This window comes from Cyprinodon variegatus, unplaced genomic scaffold, assembly GCF_000732505.1.
Source record: "Cyprinodon variegatus isolate N-32 unplaced genomic scaffold, C_variegatus-1.0 Scaffold1477, whole genome shotgun sequence".
In the NCBI taxonomy this organism is placed as follows: Eukaryota; Metazoa; Chordata; class Actinopteri; order Cyprinodontiformes; family Cyprinodontidae; genus Cyprinodon; species Cyprinodon variegatus.
Genome location: NW_015151930.1, coordinates 78,136 through 100,056, shown reverse-complemented (window position 1 = coordinate 100,056; position 21,921 = coordinate 78,136). Strand labels below are relative to the sequence as shown.

Here is a 21,921-nt window from a genome sequence, read left to right as displayed (position 1 = left end):
AAAAATTAGTAAATGTTAAGTTGACCAACAGTGAGACTCAGTTTAAAAATCAGCTGATCCTACTGGTGTGGTCCTTTCCAACACATGCCCGTTAAAAGGCAGTTATTTTATTTTTGTTTTCAAATGTAGTGGGAGAAATGCTCAGGTGGGAAATGTATCTTAACAAAAACGCACACTCATTTAAAAACACAAACACACTCAACTGTGGACGTTTTTCAAAAGCACGACTCAGAAAAAAAACCTTTGAAACTGAAACAACCTAAAAAAATCATTTTCGGTGTTAAAGTCAACTTTCCGTATAAGCTAGAAGACATGCATATATGCAAAATACATAAAGATAAATTCTGTTATATCCCTATTGCATGTTCATGTCTTTATAGTACGAGTGTATTTACATTATGTTATGACACCGTGTACTTGAGCAGCATTCTAAACACTGCAGAGAAAGTTCAATGATGCAGAGCAAACGTTTTGTTGTATAACAGGCATGTTTCTGTCGGTGAAGTCTTGTGAAATGGAGGCTAAATGTGGAAAGCACATGGTGCTTGGATGAATCATGATGCGTCGTTCGACTCTTGAGTGAAAAGGCTGCAAGAGAGGATGGGTGCTACAAACTCTGCAGGGTGGAAACCCTGCCGCTGTTCCTTTTAGCTCCATCTGAAAAGGGTAAGGTACATAAAGAAAGGCACCATGACATTTTCAGTGTCCAAAAACCGGACTGTAAACCCCCAGGAAGGCTGAACTATTCAAGAAAAGGAAGGGGGAGAAAAATGGGCTGATATGAAGTCCAATCCTTCCTTTTATTGGGGATCAGTTTTTGCAGCAGCCAACCAGTCCCTCTTCTCACTGAAGTATTTTAACGACCATTTTAAGTATTCTATTCCCTGGAGTCGCTGATGCCAGTTTTAACAGTATTTGCAGGTGAAAAAAAAAGATTCTAAAATGATAAAGAGTTGTGCGTTCTGGGAGGAGTCGATACTTCAGCCTCCAAATTTGTAGCTGACAAAAAAAAAAAAAAAACTGAAGAAGGAAACAACTTGATGCTGGCCATTGATTATAGCTTTACATATTTTTAACTGATATTTCAGATATTAATAAAAAGTTTCAATTCAAAACCATCACCTTACAAAGTTTGGCATGCATCAAAAATATCTAGGCTCCAGGTCAGCTCCAATGTTGGTATTCACCCACATGTGCCTTCAAAGAAAAGGTGTCAGGAGGCAGCTGGCTGGTCAGATGCATAGACCATGTGACCCTGATATCAAAACTGTCCTTCAGTGGACCGTGCGAGGCCATGCCGTCCCATGGCTGTGCCTAGAAGGGGGTATAATCTGCTGGGTACATGACAGGAAGCCAGTTCTCACTGAAAGCGGCGCAGTGCATCCAGCCGAGGTGGCGCATGATCTGAAAAATAGAAACACGGGCCATGATTTTCAACCATAGAAAACATGTTTATAAATACCAAGGATCAGCAACCATAGCTCTTCATACCTGGATGCAGTTCTTCATGTTATCCTTGCTGGGCTTCTCCTCAACAATCTTAGAGGCATATTTTAGGGCTCGGCCGTACATCTTGTTTGCCAGAGCATGCTTGTATGAAAACATCAAAACCTTCAGAGAGGACAGAAAAGGACGACAAACAAAGCCTGTTATGTCAAAAGCTTCTAGAACAGGCATGCTTTTTCAGTTCATCTATTTCAATTCACCAAAACCTCAGAAATTCAACCCTTTTTAATCTCCACCAAATTGTGGAGAGGATTCTGTTTATTATATTTAAATGTTAAATCCAAGTGTTATTTTTGCAAGAGGTTCTCTTACTTTCCTGTAACAGGAAAACTGTTAATGACTATTCATGCCTGTAGTTAAAATCTGTCTGCAGTGCTCAGATCAGAGCCATACATAGAGCATATCCCCACAACCGAGAGAGAACGGTCAGCTGAGAAGTGAACAGGACATTAACAGAAACCACTGATGCTTCAATTGAACAGTTATGATTCTGACTCAAACACCACTGTAGTGCTTAAAAGTGACTAAACATTACAGATACAGAGACCGTGGGCTTTCCATGAGTCATGCATGTTGCACAACACACCTTGTATAATACACAGGTTATTGTGAGGCTGTATTCAGAGATTGTGTTTTAAGAATTGCAGAGAACAACTATACCATGAGACTATAGCTAAAAGTAAAGTTTAACAGTCTAGATAAATTCTGAACACAACAAAACATTTCCAAGATGTCCTTCTAGCTCATCTTAGATAAATGGAGGACGCCATAGTTATATAAACATGCAGGATTCCTGGACACGACACTGAGTTTAATAGAGTTCATCTTTTTGAACGTTTAATTGCTCAGATGATCCCAGAGGCTTAAATCCCCCTGGTGGGAGCGATCAAAGCAAACAGCCTCTGGGTGGCGGTCAGACAACGAGCAGTTTAAAAGACCTTATGATGGTCAAAAAAGGAGGCAAGTGACCGCTTTGAAGGGATCTTGGCTAACTATTCAGCTCATCAGCAGGTGGAAGTAGAGCTTCCCAACACTTTCTACAGTGAGAGTGGGGAACCGCTGAACTTGACTGAGGACATTGGTGGAAGAAACTAGGGCTGAACGAGTTTGCAAAAAATGAAAGTTGCGATTATTTTCAACCGATATTGGGATTTTATTGCGATTTTCCTTTGCAATAAGCACAAGCATGTCTGTGTTTTACTCCAGGGTTTCAGTTTTTTTTTAATGACCTTAAACACCTGCTTGTCCAGAACCCAGTGTTACATGACTTTACTGTAACATTTGCATGAAAAAGTTCTTTCTTCTACTTCAATAAATAGATCTAGGTGCTAACTGCAATTGTCTGTTCCTTTAGGTGTGAAAGCATACCCACTTTAATCGTATTACTGCCACCTAGAGGATGGAGGGAGAAATACAAGTGTCTTTCTTTTGTTAAATGTATTGTGAAAAAACTGAGCACCTCTGCAATTTAAAAATTGCGTTTTCCTAAATTGTGATTATAATGCCAAGACATTTAATTGCCCAGCCATAAAGGAAACAACCCGAAGATCTACTGAATGTGGCTGTAACACCTTCACCGGTGGAAGCAGAGACTGAATGCTCTGGATCAGACTGCTTATCAACCAGACTAAAGACAATGAGGGATGAGACAGGGAGGGATGAGGATCTCCTCCGGTCCTTGCCTGACATGGTCGACATGCATCTTAAGGCTGGGGGAAAAAGATCAGCTCGTCAAAGCCTGATGCCATAGTTCCTGACTTTAAAAAGGTTCCCTACTACTTTCAGGTAGGAGGAGAGTTCCTGCCTAAAGAGGAGGAGCTCAAGTATTGTGTGGTCCTGTGCACGAGTGGAACAGGGGGAGAAAGGCACACAATATTAATAGACGGATCAGTGCAGATGCTTCTAAAAATGTTTTAAGTCAATGTCATGATCTCATGGATTAGAGAAAAAATGTCTTCTAGAAAACTTCACATCCAGTTGTCTAAACTGAACTTTTCAAGCTTGACCTGGAAGACAGAGAATCTTTACAGATTATGAGTTCCATTTTTTACTATCTTGATTACTACTTTTGTCGATTTCATTATGTATTACAGGCAGCTGATTGTTTTTTTTTTGTCTTTAATGGAAGATTATGTAAACTTTCAACCACTACTGATTATGACTTCTAACCTTGGAGTCAGTCAGCTCTGCCCACTTCTGCACCTCCCAGAATGTATCCATCAGTGCGTTTGATATGTTCTCCAGGGCGTCGTCAGAGCTGCTGGCCATCTGCTCCCCGACTTCCTCCTCTCCTGCAGCAGCCTGCTCTGTAGCTACAGCACCGGCGGCGCCCTGCAGCGTGGACGGCAGGAGGAGCTGGTCAGCTAGAGCGCAGCCTTTTCTACACAGAGCATCCAGAAGAGACGACTTCTGCTTCTCCATGTCACTGAAAAACAGATGCCGTCACTAGTCAGCAGTGTTTGAAAGGAGGCGGGGCATGTTGCCTCCATCTGCGTGTCTTTTCATTTATGAGGATGAAAACCCATCTTTCAGTGATACACACGTTTTGATGGAGGCGGCATCTGGACGGGGGTCTGTCTTCATGGTGAGATACACAGCTAATGCTGTTTGGTCGATATGGGACATAACGATGTCTGCTGCTGACACCACCTCTTTGAGGCGCTTTACTCGTTCCTGAACACAAACCAGGAGAGATAAGAGTATGAAGAAAGATGGTTGCAGAGCTTTGACTTAACACCATTTATCAACACTTTCTCCTGGTGTGTACCTTCTCAGAGTCCAGCTGATGTAGTCTTTGCACATGCAGTGGAAGGTAATCAGAGTAATTTTCTAACAACTCATCATAGACAGAGCTCGATTCCAACCTATGGAGACAAGATATGACATAAACGACAGAGGAATGCAGAGGAGAGATTGTATGAAACCTGAGAGAAACACTGCTCACTTTGTCATCCACTGAATCTTTAGGTCTCTGATGGCTTCTGCAAACTCTTCTTTAACATCTTTTTCTTTCTCTCCATCCTTGTCCTTCTCCTTCCCACCATTTTTAGATTTGTTGGGAGCAGGAATTAGGTGGTAGATGACTGGGACAACATCCTAAATGAAGACACAACAAAATAAAGTTAGAATAAAACCAACTTCTCCCAAGCTCAGTCTCCTCCTGTTAACGCTGTGTCTAGAGGTAAGGTGTTTGCTCCTTAGATCATTAGACATAAATAATTTTAATAACCCATGAGTTTTTATTTAATTCAGTTGATCTACATGTAGCTACATTTTATCTCAAGCCATTTCATAGAGACAGTTCAATCAAATCCTCCAGTCAGATTGGTGAAAAGTTTTCCATTTTAGAAAATCCAGCTGACTGCATCCAATCATTGACTTAGCAGGATTGATTCCTACTGGATGAGCATATGGCAACAGTAGACATTCACTAGCATTGTGTCGTTGACCCTGCAGAAATTCCCTCACACCAAGCATGCATGCAACAACGGTGGAGAAACAAGAGGAAACCTCCAGCAGAACAAGGAGGCTGTGGCTGCCTGGAGTTAAAGAGGACAGAAGCAGACACTCAAAAGGAACATAGCACTGATCCATGAATACATTCTGTTAGAAAATGTAACAGTAAAACTAGCTAGGGGGCTCTGACTATAGGAACAGATAAGCAGACTTCTGAGAGCACAGAATTGCTCATAGTAAAAGCTGAGCCCATGTCTAGGAGAGAAAACAGACTAAAAAAACTGAAGTCGTTGACAGCAGCAGCCCACCTGATGTCTGCTTCCAGGATGGTGTTACAGCTAAACAAAGCACAAGGCTAGATGTAGCTACTATGACCTGAAAGAGCAAAATACTAAGTTGAAACTGAACGAACAATGCAAAATTTGAGAATAGAAGCAGAATGATGCGAAATGGTCCCCATGTCCTCCAGCAGCCTAAGCCTATAGCAGCATAACTATAGGAATAGCTTACCATAACCAGAACCACTCCAACAAAAAACTTGATCAAAAAATAAGCGTTGTAGCCTAGCCTTAAAAATAGATAGGGTGTCTGCATCACGGACTAAAACTGAAAGTTGGTTCCACAGTAGAAGAGCCAGACAACTAAAATATCGGCCTCCAGTTATTTTTGAAATTTGAGGAACCACAAGTGAACGTGTAAATTAACAGGAAAGTATTTCATCATAAACATATGGTAAAATCAGATCTCTGAGACAAGATGGACTCTGATATAGAGGTTGTTATATGTGAAAAGGAGAAGGACCCCTTCATGATTTCTAAGCAGGTGAACTTGCAAAATAGCAGGGTGTTCAAATACTTATTTTCGTCAGTGTATCAGGGAGCCATAAAGGTAAGCTAAATTGTGAGTTACAATCTCTCTTTAGTTTTCATAAGATATCTAATTGCAATACTGTGAATAAGGTGAAAACCTTTTACTGAATTTTTTGGACATCCTGATACTAAATAATTAAAATAGTCCAGCCATGAAGTAATACATTCATGGACTATTTTTTTTTTTTTTTTATCCTGGACAAGATATTTATTACTTTTGGCATACTCTGAAGAAGAAAGAGTTAAATTCTAGACTCATGTTTAATATGGAATTTAAATTACATGTTACATGCATTTCTATGAAATACATAAAGTGGAAGAAAAGCATATAAAAAAATGATAATAAATCAAGCAGTATTGTATTGTATAAACTGAACTGAATTGTGATTAAAGAACTAATAAAATACAAAATGGGCATAGTTCTTTGTTTGATTTAGACAGTCCAAAGTCAGGTTCAATTGTTAACAAAAAGGAACTTTCTTTAAATATCGTTAAAGAAAATATTAATGCCAAACGGATCAAGGCTTAGCAGGTAATGTGAGGTATGATCAAAACAAGAGATAGGATACAAAGGCCAATAGTGCTGATTTTATTTCCTAGAAAGCAGATAAAACAATAAGGAAACAAGTTCTGCCCATAAAGAAAGTGTCATTTCTAAGAATAACATCACAGCTGCACATCATTAAAAGTACATCAACACAACAGCATTTCAATTTTTGTATTGTACTTTATTTGAAATTTGTCATTTTAGATTTGTTTTGATATAAAGTTGGACGAATTTAAGCTCCTTTTATAATTCAGATGTCAAATTGTTTCATATAGTGCGCTGCCCCTCTTTTGGATTTTATTATTTAACAACTAAAAACAGAAATCTCAAAAGTAAAAGCATAAGACATATTGGAAGCAGATTGTAAGGTGGAAAAAAATAACAAACAAGGTGGTATCTTCAAGTTCTAAAAAAAATAATCAGGTGCGTCCGTTGCCACTCCTCCGTGCTGCTCTGACTCACCTTTATATCTTATTTTTATTTCCTATTTTTACTGCAGCACTGTACTGTCAGCTCCCCTAGCAGCACTAACACAGCTGCGCTCTATACTGATGCTCAGCTACCTGATGACTCTGATGTTCTTCTGACTCAGACTATGATGGTGACTAAAACATATCTATGGAAACGTCAGATGTTTTACTCCTGTCTGCATTGTCAGCCAATGCAGCATCATTTTCTAAATGTTTTTTTTTTTCTTTTTAAGTGACAGAATGCAACAAAATAATGGTATTAAAATTTTTTTTTTGTTTTTTAAAATTTTTTTGTAAGATTTTAAACACATATCCCAGCAACTCTTCATTTCAGCCGTGTGATATTCCTTTCAAAATTATTCTATTAATCATATCTTTCCAAACATACATATGAATTTATATTTTTTACATTATTACTACAAGCCAATACAATGCAATCTAAATGAAGTGACTTTCTAAACAACTTTTTGCTTAAAGACTCTGAATTCAAAAGCAGAACATCAGGATATCATCAGCATAACAGTGGAAATTAACCCCAATCTCTCTGACTAGTTTACCAATTGGAAAAATAATCAATAGATTTGGCACCAACACTGACCCCGGTGGTACTGCACCAGTAACCATGGATCTTCAATATTTAACATCATTATGAACAAACTGGAAGTTGCTGGAAAAAAGAAGATTTAAACCAGTCTAGAGCAATTCCCTTAATTAACACCAAACATTCAAGCCTTGTCAAAAGAATATGATAAACTGTATCAAATGCACCAATGAGATCTAACAATACAAGTACAGATAAAAGCCCATTATCTGAGGCCATGAGAATGTTACTGGTGACTTCAACCAGTGCTGTCTCAGTGCTATCTCAGTGCTATGATGAGCTGTTAGACATGTGTAAAGCACCATTTTCTCTCCAGTTTCATAGCATTGTGCTTAAAAGGACGTAGCTCTAGATGAAACTAGAGAATGTTGCTACTCCTACTTACTCAGAATTTTTATCTTATAGAATTTTATTAGAATTAAAGGAATAGAAGGAGCTGACACATTTATACTAATATAACCCCTTTTGCTCTAGCCAGGTTTCTGTAGAACAAGGATAAATAAATCTAATCATCACAAATCAAGTCGTTAACTAGCTGTCTTTAAGGAAAGGTCTATGTTTAATAAAAGACATTTGGTTTAAATTTCTTCTCAATTTAAGTTTAAATTATGAATTGTATTGAAATTATTATGATTTACTCCTTTAAGATTATTTTCCAATTATTTGATTTTGGCCGTGAGCAAAACTGCCTGAATAATGAGTAGGTAACGGTAGAGAATCTGTTTCCCGATCTGGAGCCTGGCTGTAATACTTTTGGAGAATTAATAAATTATAATTAGTTATTATAATAACTGGGAGTCATTAAAGCCAGTTTTAATAAGAATCTAACTGTACTTAGCCTTGTTCTAAATTAGAAATTTCAAGTAGAAATTGTTGTGGCCCGTTCTGGCCCCTGGAAAACACTCAACTATGGTCCTTGGTGTCTATAGGGCCATGTTCGGGTCTACCTGATTATGAAGCTGCTAATTACCAGTCAGTTTCTCAGTGGGTGTGTTGCTGAGAGATGAAAATAGGTTAGAAACTTCTATGTTGTTGGTGGAGATCAATGGGCAAGGATCTAGCACAACACTTCTGTTACACATATTGTCACACTTCCAGTCATCCATTCATGATTGGCTGCTCAGAATGGAGGATCACTAAGTGTCTGTAAACCTACTCTGTGTCTGACAAAGAGAACAGGAGGGAGGAAAAGACTGAAGAGGATCTGGGGAAACAAAGAAGGAAGCAACAGTTGGTCAAAGCTAATGTTAGGCTAGCAAGGTGTTGCAACCAAAAAACAAAAATCACGTAAACACCAAGAGTCCCTAATAGAAAGGTGCAGCAGTAGAAAATGTTTTTAAACATACTTATGTTCAGTTAGACTAATTCAGAAAAGATAATCAAGATCAACTTGAGTGTGTGAGAAACACAATCCACAACGCAGATCTGCAGCAACGAAAATAGGAAGTGACGCGAAACACCCATCAGCAAGCCCTTTTATGCTTTTTTTTTTTATATTTCATTACATTAACATGCTTTGACATGACAGATCAAATATTTTATAGAAAATTAGAAATAATATCCCTAAGTAAGGAGAACAGCAGGCGCTCTGTGTCAAGTGTTTCTAACTCATTCAGTACCTTTTTAAATTTTCGTTGTCGGTGTGCAGAGGCCAGCGCCTGGTGGTCAAAATAACACACAGTAAGGAACAGATAACATAAACAACCAGAAATGGATCTTCTTTTTTATTTGTCTTTCATCTTCAGACCCTCGGGGCCTCATTTTTTGGATATAACAACAAACAACACAAAATTAAAGACTTTACCGTTTAGTCCTTGCTGTTTCTCATGTTAAAAAAATCTGATTTGTTTCTTTTGTCAGACAAAAACAAAACCTACAAATATATATTTTTCTCCCACTTGTACTTAGAAAACTAAGGTAAAAATGCACAGATGAAAGTGACACGTTTAGCAAGTTGAGGGTTATTGGAGCTGCATTATATATCAAACACCATCTATCAACACAACATAAATGCCAAGAACTGATAAGATGCAATAATCCTTAAGTACCATCCATTTAGGATCTTTTAGTCCATAACCTATTTAGAAAGTTGGAATTTTTTAAATAAATTCTAATTTACAGCACGCATATATTTTAGTGGTTGATAAACAAAAGCTTAAAGAAAACAGTGGGGGAATTGTAATTATAACACTGGAAATGTCATGTGGATTTCTTAATAATCAAAGCAGTAGAATCACAGCTGCATGTTTCATAACAAAGCCCCAAACTCCAATTAAGGTGTTTTCACCCGCAATAACTTGTGTCCCTACAGGAGTTAAAATAAACAGACAGATGTGAGGGAGCACAACACTTAAATCAAATCTGCCAGGAAATTGAGAAAAAAAATATTTTCAATATAACTGATTGCCTTTTTTTATATTAGTTTTGTGATATTAGTGGCCTTTATTAGATTTGAAGAAAAAGGGGGAGGACATGAAGCAAAGGTTTATGAGCCAGGATTCAAGCATGGGTCAGCTTTGTGCTTCACCGCCATACCCCATTATCGCTAGGGATGGGCGATGTTGCCAAAAATAGAAAAATTGTGTTTCATTTTTTGCTGTTCTTTTTTTTTTTTTTTCACAAAAATTTGATTATGATTTTATTTTGATTTTCCTCTACATTGATCACAAGCATATATGCAAGCATTAAGCATATAGGAATTATTTCAGTTTTATCGTTTTCATGGCTTTCAGTGGCATCTTCTCTAGACCTCATGTTAGAGGATTTTACGTTTGCCTTAGAAAGTGCTTACGTCTTGCTTTCATGCAAGAATTTGAACACTAGCTGCAACTCATTAAATTAAACTTAAGAGGTACAATTAGGGCTGAAACAACTAATCAGATTAATTGTGATTAGTCTATTACTGAAATAATTATCAACCAATTTAGTAATCGATTCATCGTTAAATGGAGTATAGAGACTTTAAAACATGCCTTTAGCCAAGAAAGCAACCCACTTAGAGCAGTAACTATATCAAAATAAAAAATCTATAAGAAATCTTTGGCTATCCGATTATTAATAAATTAATTGAAAAAAAAAAATCTACTTGGATTAATCAATTTGCAAAATAATCAGTTTCAGCCCTATTTACAATTAAAATGTAACTTGACCAAAAATCAAGTAATTTTGTTTTTAGAAATTGCTTCTTTTTTTTACTGGGATTATATTGCAAATGCAAATTTGGGAGGACTTATAAGACTTTTCCTGAACTAAAGGCAGCAGGAGGACAAGATTTTTAGCTGTTAATACATCGACAGCATTTTATTTCAGTTTTTCCTCTGCTGCTCATTTGCTCAGTTTAACCTTAGTTCTGTGTTTTTTTTTCTAAGCAAAACGTTTATCAGTGACACATTGCTGTAAGATCTATAGGTGGTTCCAAATCAGTAAGGGATTTTTTTACTTTAGCTTCAGAACTAAACCACCATGACACTTAAAGTATTACTTCAGATAACGGATTGTAATTGACGATTAGAGCTTTCTTCAATTCCTTTTTGGAGTTTATTTTTTAAGTTCAGTGCATTTCTTTTCAATGTAGCTAGACCTTATTGCCGTTTGGATTAATAGTTTGTGGATTTTAACAAACAAGCGCTTCAGAATTGTGCTGTATTTCTCTGCATTCATCTTTTTGTTTTTCAAACACCCGATTCTGGACTTAGCTTTTGCAGTGGGTAGAGATGAGTTTCCTCAGAATGAGGACCTGCTCAGTCTAGGGGAGCATAATCTACAAAAAGTACCTGGCTTTCAGAGCCACAATAAGGGGGGCTCAAAAATTGCCTTGTTAGATTAAAGGTCCCTGAAAGTTAAGTTCTGAAGAAATCAGATTGATAAAGAACCATTAGTCAGAATCTCATACAGGTCCATTTCCCAACAAGGACAAAAAAATACAGAGAAAGAACCAAAGAACCCAAAAGCAATCAGATCCAGGAGCAAGAGCAAATGTCAGAGTCAGTATGACTAAGAAAGAAAAACTAACACAGGATGACAGGGTTGGCCAGGCTGGTTCTGCAGGACCCGTTAAACTGCAGCTGGTCACTAGTCTGTTTTAGTCAGCCACCCTGATCTTGTATGGGGGGGGGTCTCATTTATTATTCCTGTCTTCTCACCAGGAAAAACTGAAACCCAGTGCAGCTTTTGGTCCCGAAGAACACATTTGGAAATATAAGGCTGAAGCAAAAACAGAGCTACTCACTGCTTTCTTGCCATACTCGCTTTTAGACACAACAAGAGAGCCTGAGAGGTAACATCCTGGACTCGTACCCTTGGGGATCCTGAAAAGTAAAGTACAATTGATAAATGATGGGAGGAAAAAATAAAACATGCCATAACTGTTGAAAAAGTTGGAAAATGTTGGAAAAGTCAGATATGACGCTTTTAAAGGATTAACAGAAATGAAGCTTCAATGGTATAGTTGAGTCAGCAAAGGGAAATCAGCTTTGCTCGTCCGACTCACTTGTCGTCAGGCAGGGTTGTGACATAGAAAGGCTGCGTGGCTCCTGGACACAAAGTAAGAGAGTTCGCTTTCTTCTTTGCCATAAGAGCAGCACGGTGCGACTCGTAAATGTCCAGGTTGATGGTGTTGGACAGACGATGAGAAACCACAAAGGGCAAATCTTTCAGGCGTTCCAGCTCACTAGACTGCTCATGGCGAACCTGCAGGCGTACTGTGTAATCCCCCTTTTCTAGCTTCAGGGAATACTGGGAGAGAAAAAAGAAATCTGATTGATATCTGGCCAAATCTCAACAGCTTGTAATGTATAATCATTATATGTCTTACCTGGTGTGGGTAGGCGTCCCCTGAACCCAACAGTCTCTTGTTCTGGTCATAAAGCATCCACAGCTGACTGTCAAACTCAGACTCATACAGAAGCTCACACAGCATCGGACAACTGGGCGTAACCTCCCCTCCTTTAGGCTAATTACGAAGAAATAAAATGTTATATATTAATAAAACAAGAGATTTCTAAGCTCCAATGTGCAGAAATTTGGCCAATACCTGGTGAAAGCTGTAGGTGAGGACAATTTCATAGAGCTGCCTGTTATTAGGGAGAACATCCCGCGCTCCCAAAGCTTTTATCTTTGAATTTAGAGGCCTAATTATGAAACAAATAATTAAAAAACAGCACTTTAAAATGAACAGACTGTTTGATATCCCCTGTGAGCTCACCTCAGAGGCTGAACCCACGACTTAAGGGTGACAGTGGGGGACACCTCCTCATATCTCATGGGTGATGACGCATCAAAACTAACCACTCCCTCAGAGGCGTGCTGCACAAAGAGGAATCCCAGTCAAAAACAAAACAGAACCATTTCTGTTTATCTACTACTGGTTATGTGTGAAAATTGTTCTCACAATGTGCAAGGGAGAAGGAGTAACACTGAGGCCATGGAAGGAGATGATGTAGTCCACCGTCACATCCCCGAGGCTCGCCCACCATCGTGCTATGCAAAACTCTACAACCCTGCCTGACTGCAGAGCAGGGAGGAACACAGAAAATAAAAACGGATGGTTTTCTGCTGATTCCAGAGCGTTTTTAGGTGAATGTGATATAAAAAAAACCAAACTGTATTAAATACATACCAGCACCGGGAAAGCCTCTGTTAGGGAACCTTTTTCTAGTAGGGAGGAGAACTTGTAGAACTCATTAGCCCTGTAGGCCCTCTGTTTGACCAGGTGCACCGCGTGAAGAACAAACTTGGATGAGACGTCTCCTGAATGCGAAGTCAAAGTGACCTCTGTGGGGAAACCATGAAAAGAGCTTTATGCAGATTATCATGAAACCACAGCATGTTTATTCAATTCTCTGACCTTTTTTATTTCAATTAGAGTTTTCAAAGCATTCTGGAACTGAATCCAAAACAAATAACAAGTATGGTTTATCATCTGTTAGGGACCAGATAATCAAACTTGCAATTAATTGTCGATTAATAGTTTATTAGATTAAGCCCGAGTCACACCAGCTGTGTCCGACTTTTTGATCTCAGATCCCATTGTTTTCCCATCGCACACTGACTGCAGTGTGTAGAAAACCTCCTGCTACTCATAGGGTGAGCAGACCCAATTTGTGCAGATTTGTCCCCAATTGTCTCTGAGCCCCACAAACCGAAACAATGTCCCACATTTGACTGGGACTGATTATGAAAAGTAAAAAAAACAAAACAAAAAAAACATGGCTACAAAGCAGAGCCTCGCTTCATGACCAGCCTGCACAGTGTCTCCAAAAGCAGAACTCAGGGGATTTTAATATGCCTATTTTAAAAATACGTTTCAGGAAAAGGAAAACATGGTAATCGCAGTCAATCAATTTTAATACTACTTAAGGCCTTAATAATAATGAAAAAAAAAAACGACTTAATTAATTTAAAGACTTTAATGACCAACAGAAACTCTGTATATTTTTGCAAGTAAACCACATGACAAAAGATATCGTGCATTCATCCAAACAGTGAAAAACAAAGCAATGAATAGCAGCAAGTCAGTGATACTGAGTGAAGGTGAGAAAAGAAAGAAGAAAAGACAAAGATCAAGTGTGAAAAAGTGTAAAACAAATATTGGATGCTAAGAGGGACAAGGCATGAAAAGCTCTAGGAAGACGCTGGAGCTCATTAAAGCACAAGCTAACGCTGTGTTAGCATTCAGATTTTACTGTGATTTCAATGTGAGAACATGGCTGTAATCATTACTGAAACTAGCAATGATATTCTTAGGAACTTATAGCGAATGTTTACATGGTATGTTAGGCATATGATGTTTATTCAACTTCCCAGGGAACATAAGATGTGGCCTATTTAGATAAAATAGGAGCCTTGGAAATAACTTCTATAAAGAACACAGAAAGCCAAGGAAAAGCCTTCTGTAATGTGGGATCCATTTCCACTAAAAACAAGACATTGTTTGGATGAAAACCAGCACCAAACCTAACACAGATCTCTAGTGAAATTCTAAACTGTTAATATCTGCTGCCATGGTGTCATATCCTACAGACTTGAACACCATAACCAACTATAAGGATCCGTTTACAATCTGTCTGAGATTGGGCCAGATCCATTACAGCTCAAATAACCTCAAACAAAATTGCTTCAGATTAAAACCTTAAAAAAATAAATAAATAGAACCCTGGGGGCTTTTAGATTGTTTCCTTTCATTTTCAAAACAGCTTAATTCAAATAATAATAATTAAAAAAAAAAACTAATCCAGAATAATAAAAATTTGCATAACTGTCATCAGAAATGGCATATTTCACTGACCTGCCCAGGAGGCTCCCTGAGGAACAGTGATGAAGTGGCGTCTGATCTGTCCCGGTCTAAAGTGGACATCTGAGAATCTCACTTCCTGATTACGGCTATCGGTCACCCTATCAGAGCAAAGAGGGACAAGGATATAAGAGTCTAAACCATCCCAGAAAAATAAAAAATACAAAGAAATAAAAACTTCTCATTGTGAGCTCACTTGGTAGGGATGATGACCGTAATCGGAACTCTAAACAGCGGGCCACATGTGGGCACTGATGTATCGTAGCCACAAACCTGGAAAAAAAAAAAGGCAAGGTCATTAATCTACAAACACATTTTAATTTTCCTTCTTCTTTTTGCATTCTCTGCACCTCCGTGTAGTGGACTCCCTCCCTCAGTCCCAGAGGATCGATTCGGACATTAAAGTGCCGACACTGGTTCATCAGCTCCAAATGGGAGGGGCACTGGACCCAAGGGGCGGCACATGTGAGGGCCAAGTGGAGCTGCAAGGAGATTCGCTCCGAGTTGTCTATAAAAAATTACAAAAGATATCTTTAAAAAAATGGAAACAATAAATATAAGTAAATTGGAGCAGAACGACAAAGTTATGCTTTGTTACCTGTTTCCTCTGGGAAGATGGGCTCGATACCGACCACGTGATCAGAAGGTGCAAGAACCTCGGTTGGTTCTCTGAGGTAGATGCCTCTCTGTGAACCCACACTGACAGAGAAGCCCAGGTGACTTGTAGGCAGAGAGGCGTGTTGAGTGAGGTAGTCTAAAGCTTTATCCACCTGAGAGACAAAATAATAATTACGTGGAATATTCCACAAAAAACATTAACATTAAATGAGGAAAAAAATTGAAACAAACCCCTGCAGAAATACCTGAATTATTCCATGACCCTGTGCAAAAACTTCAATGTTGTCGACCTTTTGAGCAGTGTTTTCCAGCGCTCTCCTCACAGCAGGAACAGAGGGACTGATCCCACTCTGCTTCAGACCTTTATCAGGCAGAAATAACACAGAACCTTCAGCTCTGCCTCTCTCACCCACACACACTGTCCTCTATCCCACATCACACACAACTCAGAAGAACACACACCTGACAGTACGAGCGCTATGCCTCCGCAGGCGTTCGGCGAGGACATAGAAGTGCCGTTCATCAGCTGGGTACCTCGGAGGGTCCAGTTGGGTACGGATGCAATGGCCCCACCTGGAGCACTGATGCTGACCCCGAGGGCCCCGTCAGTGCTGGGGCCCCTGGATGACCATGTGTACTGGTTAGGGGGCAGCTTTTCCCTCAGCGAATACTCAGCCACCATCATGTCTGGAGTCACATACGCTCCAACTCCTAAAAAAAGAGGATGGCGGAAATTGAAGCGCAAGCACCATCTGTGACATTCAGGTGCCTTTAGAGCATGTACCTATAACACTGCTGGTGGTTCCTCCTGGGCACCCCACTGTGGAGAGGCAGGGGCCGTTATTTCCTGCACTCGACACAAAAATCACGTTGTGCTTCTGCACCGCTTCTGTGATCACTTTACAGATCCTCCTGGAAGGAAAGACCCAATAGGACTCAGTAACAGGGTGCTACGACAAAATATATGCCAGGAAAATCTGAGGAGAGCAAACCTATTCTTACCCTGAATTAGGCCAGTGAGTGGCTTCCCCATAGCTATAATTAACCAGGTCACACTTGTAGTTGATTACTTCAATCATCTTTGGCACAAAAGAGAGAAACGAATTACAAACTTTAAAAAGAAAAAAACTCAGGTAAAATAAGAGTTTCTTTGTAATTATTTTGATCTTTTTCTCCTTCATTGTACTCCAATCACTCTCTGGAATCTTAACCATCACAGCGACTAAAGAGCATCAAGAGTCCATGAAACTGACCAAATATATAGTTAGCATTAAGATTATGATTTGATAGAAAACAAAACAATGTTTTTGGTTGCAATGTTGGAGACATTGCATGCTAACATGCAAGACATCCTGCAGCCTTAATAATATGGTATCTTTTTGAAGGAATACCGCTCGGATGAGGCCGGTGCCAGTTTCCATGGTGCTGAGGCGTGTGTCTCCAATCTTCAGAGCCAGGATTTGGGCCCCTGGAGCCACACCGTTTCTCTCTGGTTCTTCTGGGAAGTGACCCGCTGCAATGCTTGCCACATGTGTCCCATGAGCCCCTTTAAGTTCAGACGAGAGACGTCAATTGGAGTTATAATCATACGTAATGAGAGGAAATTAGCAGATTTCCATCTTTATAGACCTGGATCTATTAAACCAAGCTGAACAGATAGTTTTTTCATGCAATATTTTAAGATTATATCCTTTCTGTTGTTGAACATGCAGTATATAGAAGATGTCGGAAGCCTTTTTGGAAATTCAAGAGTAAAGTGACAGATCTGCTTTCTCTGGCAAACATTAGGCACTCAAATTGAGAAAGAGGTATAAAGGCTTCGGATTGTATTTTTGTGAAAACTCACCTCCACTGGTAACGATGCACAGGGTGTTTCCCTCGTCATATATATTAACAGAGTAGTTCAACATCTCAGCATTTCCTAAAGTGGCATACTCTTGTTTTTCTTTGTATGAGCCCAAGACAGTGCACTGAGACAGATCTCCACACTCGGACGTGTCTACTACCGCCCTGAAGAAAAAAACAACAACAAAACCGATGGGAATGGTATTATATTATGAGTTTACCTAAGTAGAAGATGAGGGGGAGAAACAGAGGTGAATCTTTTGATTACTTCCATGTGACGCCATCATGCCAAAGCACGCAGTCATATACCGGGCCCGGATCACTGTACTTCTTTTCTAGAGATGCCAGCAGCTCTGACTGACACTGTAGGTCTTCCTTCTGCAACTTTTCTATCTGAGGTGAAGATGAAGGATGCGTTAAACACAGACAGGAGAAATATCACATCAAGCAAGACGAGCACATTTAGAGCTTGTGGGTCTGACCTGTGAGGGGGTGGGATGAGCGACATCAAACTCTTCTGTTTTGCGACAGACTTCAGCGAGTGCTGCTCTGTGTGCTGGGTCCCACGTCTTCTCTTTTCGCTCTTTCTAACAGGGGAACATACAAAACAAATAAAATACATATAAATTGGTAGGATGTATTCAAGTGGCTAGTGTCGACCAAACATCCTGCCAAATCTCCATTAACATTGATTACAATCTGCATTGAAGGTTTGACAACTTCTCTGCAAAGCCTTTTGTGACCAGCTAACATAACACCAATGTTAGTGTCTGTGAGTCCCTTTGCGTTTAACGCTCCGCTTTGCACACCTCAAAAGTAATAAAACATCCTATCTTTTGACAGAACGAGAGCAGCAATCATTGTCACCCATCTCCCTACCTGTATTCTTTCCTTAAGAGCCTTGGGAAAGAACTCATAGCCATTTTTAACTCCAATGCGATACTTCCCTGATGGGTTGACCCAGGCAGGCGGGATCTGAAAGACATAAAAAGACACAGCTAGAGACACAAGATCACCTAAAAGTGAACTTAGATGTAGGACACTGTGTGAGGGAAACTTTCAGAGTTGAAGTTATTCATTTCTCTAATAAAACTCCTGACATCTGAAAAGGCGTTTCCCAACCTTGAGCGTTCTTCCAGAGAGGCCAGTGATGGTTCCATCTTTGGGCTCCACAGCCGTGGTCATGTTCACGTCACCACTGCCTGTTGTATCAATAATGTCAACAATCTTTGGCTTCCCTTCTGTTGTGACCTAAAGAAGCAGTAAAAAAACAACAAAAAAAAACAAAAAAAACAAAACACTGTGATGGATCAAGTAATTTACACTGCAACGGTGCAAAGCCCATGTTCATTAACAGATTAGTACAGTCAGAGTGGGCTGGAGGATATGGCCAAAACCTATAGAACAACACATTTCTTAAATTTGGTCAATACATTATATTTATGATACAGATACAAGCTGTGTGAGTCATTCTCAAACAATCCAAAGGTTTGTTTACTTACAATAAAATGAGTTAGATGTAATCTATATCATTTCAATCTTGACATTACTTATTTCCCTTATAGAGACGTATTCTTCTTAAATATAACATTCGGTATAATATATCTTAATGGACAAAAATACAAATGTTTAATGAAGGTACTTGATCGTATTATTATTAACAATGACCATAAATTCCACTCGCCAAAGTGAATCAGTATTTTAGTGTGCCAGTTTTAATTTGAGTCAAAAAAGATCAGTCAGGGAAAACAGAAATTGTTTCAATATGAGGGAAAAAATAAATATTGGTTTGTATCTACAATGTCCAACAAAATCAGACTGACAGAAACAGTCTATTTTTTTTTTTAAGTTTATGTACCAATAGGTTAATAATAAATGGATCAGTGGTTCTCTTTGCTATTGTTGACTGTTTTTCTATTTTTGAGTTATTACATTTGACCACACCTTTTTTAACATCCCACACTAAGGTTGGGCGATATATAACTATTTTCCAACCGATATTCATCAGTCCAACAAACAGAGATGAATGATATATTCGTGCTGGTGACTGAGGGCAAAGACAAGCACACCCTGCACTGCTTGTAACATTGTTAACCACCTACACAAGGCTGCCAAAACCCAACAAGGTAAACTTGCTTGTTTAGTCCAGTGGGAATAGTTTCCTCTTTTCCAGTTATTCCTACAGTTTTATGAGACATAGTTATTTGATTGTAATTCAGTTGTTTATCTGGATAGGCAAAATCAAACAGACTGAAAAATGAAAAATGGTTTAATGGAAAGCACACAGCTCCTGGAGGAGACACTTTTCCTTTTTTAAATTTTTTTTGTTGTTGTATATTTTTGTATTTGTTGTGTTAAAATAAACCTGTAACAGAATGAGCAGCCCGTAAACACACTTAATAAAAATACAGCTAGTTTCTAGTTTGGATAAATTTTTTCTTTTTTATCCCAAATCGCTGCTGCTTGGTGGCACTGTATAAAAAAAGATGGAACTGGAAGGAGATAATAGAGTACCGTTAAAAACAATATTCATTATCAGATATGTTTTAATACAGAATTGAGGCTGGACCCACTTTTGATTATACTCTGAGTTTCTGTTCAGCTTTCTCAATTTAATAAATACCAACGACAATTCTTATCTTATGCGTTTATCATAGGAAAAAAAGCTAGTGTTGATGTTCTGGAAAAAATTCAGAGGTCCCGTCGGTTAAACTGTGGCTGGAGGAAGTGGTAAGGCTCTTTTATCTGGAAAAAATACAGTTTTCTTTAGCAAATAATTTAAAGCGATTCAATAGAACTTGGCAACCCCTTCGGCAATATATTGATAATTCTATTTGAAGAGAACTGGATCTGATTCTCAGTGTGAAAAAATGTAAGTCCCAGGAAAAAGTCCTGAAGGGAAGAGTCCTGAAAGTGTTTCTGTTTATTTATGTCAGTTATGTTTCGTTTTGACTTTGTGTTATCTTTATGTTTCATGTTTACATCAAAAAAGAGGAAAAATTTGAATTGTTGATGTCTGAATTTTCAGGTATGTTTCCTCAATAAAACAGTTTGAAACAAAAGCAATATACGTTTGGGGTTTTTTGTCCACACATTATATGTGCTTTGAATACCGATAACAAACAAAGCCAGTCTCAATTCAACTGAGAGTACATTGTAAAAGGAGAGCAAAATCTTTTAAAACGCAATCGAAATATAACCTGGCATTCCTAATTTTCAACCATTAACCTGTGACTGTATTCAGTTTCGTTTTCCCAATCAAACGTTACAGATAATTTGAGGATGAGATGAAAGTTTCAGAGTAGCAGCTTTATTTAAAAGCTATTTGACAGTTCTATTCTTTCGTTATCCACTTCTTTTTTTGAGGAAGCCTTGATATTTGGGACCAATTCTTGGGACCAATTCTTGTTTAAAAAACTAAAATACACAGATAATATGCAGCTATGAATTTATTCATTCATAAGCAAATCCATAAGTAATGCCATTCAATCATTTTGAGCACGTTAAATCAGAGCCTCCTTTCAAATAATAATGCCAAAACTTGTAAAATCTGAATCACTATACAATAATTATAGATAATAGGTATATTAGTAGCTGGCACGGATCCAGTCCCGCATAAATTTCAACAATAATGAGACTGGCCTGCTTCCATGTGATATAAAAGACAGAATGTACTAATTTTGTTAAGACTGAAACGATCATCCAGCAATGAAATCACTTAATATTTATAGTTCTTTTTTTTTATTCTTCCAAGTTCAAGTGCATAAAGGGACTTTACAGTGTAGCGTTTTTCATTTTAGACCCCATTAAGTCCCCTACCCCACTGAAACCCTTCCTGTACTTTGCTGTCAAGTCAGGATTGGCAGATGATCCCAAAACGTATTTATACTTAAGTTATATACATCAAAGCAGATCACGTTTGATAGCGAGCACTGTTAACTTAGAACTAGAGCTTATTTCATGAGAGCCTGGTTAATTTAAATAAAACATAAAAGCTCTCTGCCGACACGAAAGCTACTATTCGGACGCCAACTTCGTACGAACAAACGCTGCTACTAGCCACCCGGTTAGCATTTATGCTAAAACATTAATATGCGGATCGTTGAACGCATACAAACACTTTTGACATCGTTAGAAAACAGTTGTTATGTCCTAAATTATATGTCTTGTGTTTATTAAATAAAATTATGAAGTGTAATATTACGGGTATCTGGTAACGTCGGCCTTTAGCATTGCTAGCTTCGACCATCCCGGGTCAGCTAGCACGAGGCAGGAGAGCTCATTTACCTGCATGCCGGGGGCCCCGGGGTCCACGCCGGTGTCGAGTATAGCGATGAGCACCCCTCGACCGTCATACTCTGGGAACCTGGTGAGGTAAGAAGAGGCGCCGGTTTCTTTCTTGGGGAGAAGCCCGTGGAAAGGGAACGGTTCGTCAACAGAATGGGCAGCCATGATCCAAATTCAGAGAGAGAGCAACAATAAAAACAAAGCAGAGAATGGGGAAGGAGGCAGGAGGGCAACACGGCAGGTGAGACGAGGAGGAGAGCGGATTAAAGGAGCAGTAACCGCCGCTGTCACTATGGTCACTACAGCCCTTGCTCAATTTTTGGTTCTTCTTCTTCTTTGATTTTAATGGTGGTTGGCAAAAAAAAAAAAAAACTTTGATGCATTACTACCACCAAACAGTAAGGAGTGTAATAAATGTAAATAATTATTTA

The 21,921-nt window shown here is 38.8% G+C and overlaps 1 protein-coding gene across 2 annotated transcripts; it reads right to left on the bottom strand.

Annotated features, from left to right (window-relative positions):
- Positions 1 to 980: 980 nt before the first annotated feature.
- tpp2 (tripeptidyl peptidase II) lies at positions 981 to 21,803 on the bottom strand. 2 transcript variants are annotated; one of them, XM_015403306.1, is made up of 29 exons: positions 21,491 to 21,803; positions 18,326 to 18,454; positions 18,083 to 18,178; positions 17,686 to 17,790; positions 17,472 to 17,596; positions 17,205 to 17,368; positions 16,750 to 16,904; positions 16,361 to 16,437; positions 16,143 to 16,270; positions 15,821 to 16,069; positions 15,604 to 15,719; positions 15,339 to 15,510; positions 15,091 to 15,248; positions 14,937 to 15,013; positions 14,735 to 14,841; positions 13,067 to 13,221; positions 12,839 to 12,955; positions 12,653 to 12,753; positions 12,482 to 12,578; positions 12,263 to 12,400; positions 11,939 to 12,183; positions 11,678 to 11,756; positions 9,069 to 9,107; positions 4,451 to 4,602; positions 4,274 to 4,370; positions 4,049 to 4,179; positions 3,676 to 3,931; positions 1,492 to 1,611; positions 981 to 1,404 (listed from the first exon to the last, which is right to left on the bottom strand). In XM_015403306.1, exons 1-29 carry the CDS (start codon positions 21,653 to 21,655, stop codon positions 1,315 to 1,317), a joined length of 3,840 nt encoding a protein of 1,279 aa, XP_015258792.1. In that variant the 5' UTR covers positions 21,656 to 21,803; the 3' UTR covers positions 981 to 1,314. The 2 variants fall into 2 exon arrangements, with proteins under 2 accessions (XP_015258792.1, XP_015258793.1); XM_015403307.1 differs by lacking the exon at positions 9,069 to 9,107 and having other exon boundaries at positions 1,169 to 1,404.
- Positions 21,804 to 21,921: the final 118 nt, after the last annotated feature.

Bases quoted from the DNA above. Each gene is read 5' to 3' on its own strand.
- tpp2 (XM_015403306.1), bottom strand. From the start codon at position 21,655: ATGGCTGCCCATTCTGTTGACGAACCGTTCCCTTTCCACGGGCTTCTC. The intron at 18,179-18,325 runs GTTGGGAAACGC...TATGTCTTTCAG, and splicing joins TCTCTGGAAGAACGCTCAAG to ATCCCGCCTGCCTGGGTCAA. The intron at 17,791-18,082 runs GTAGGGAGATGG...TTCCCCTGTTAG, and splicing joins CTCTTAAGGAAAGAATACAG to AAAGAGCGAAAAGAGAAGAC.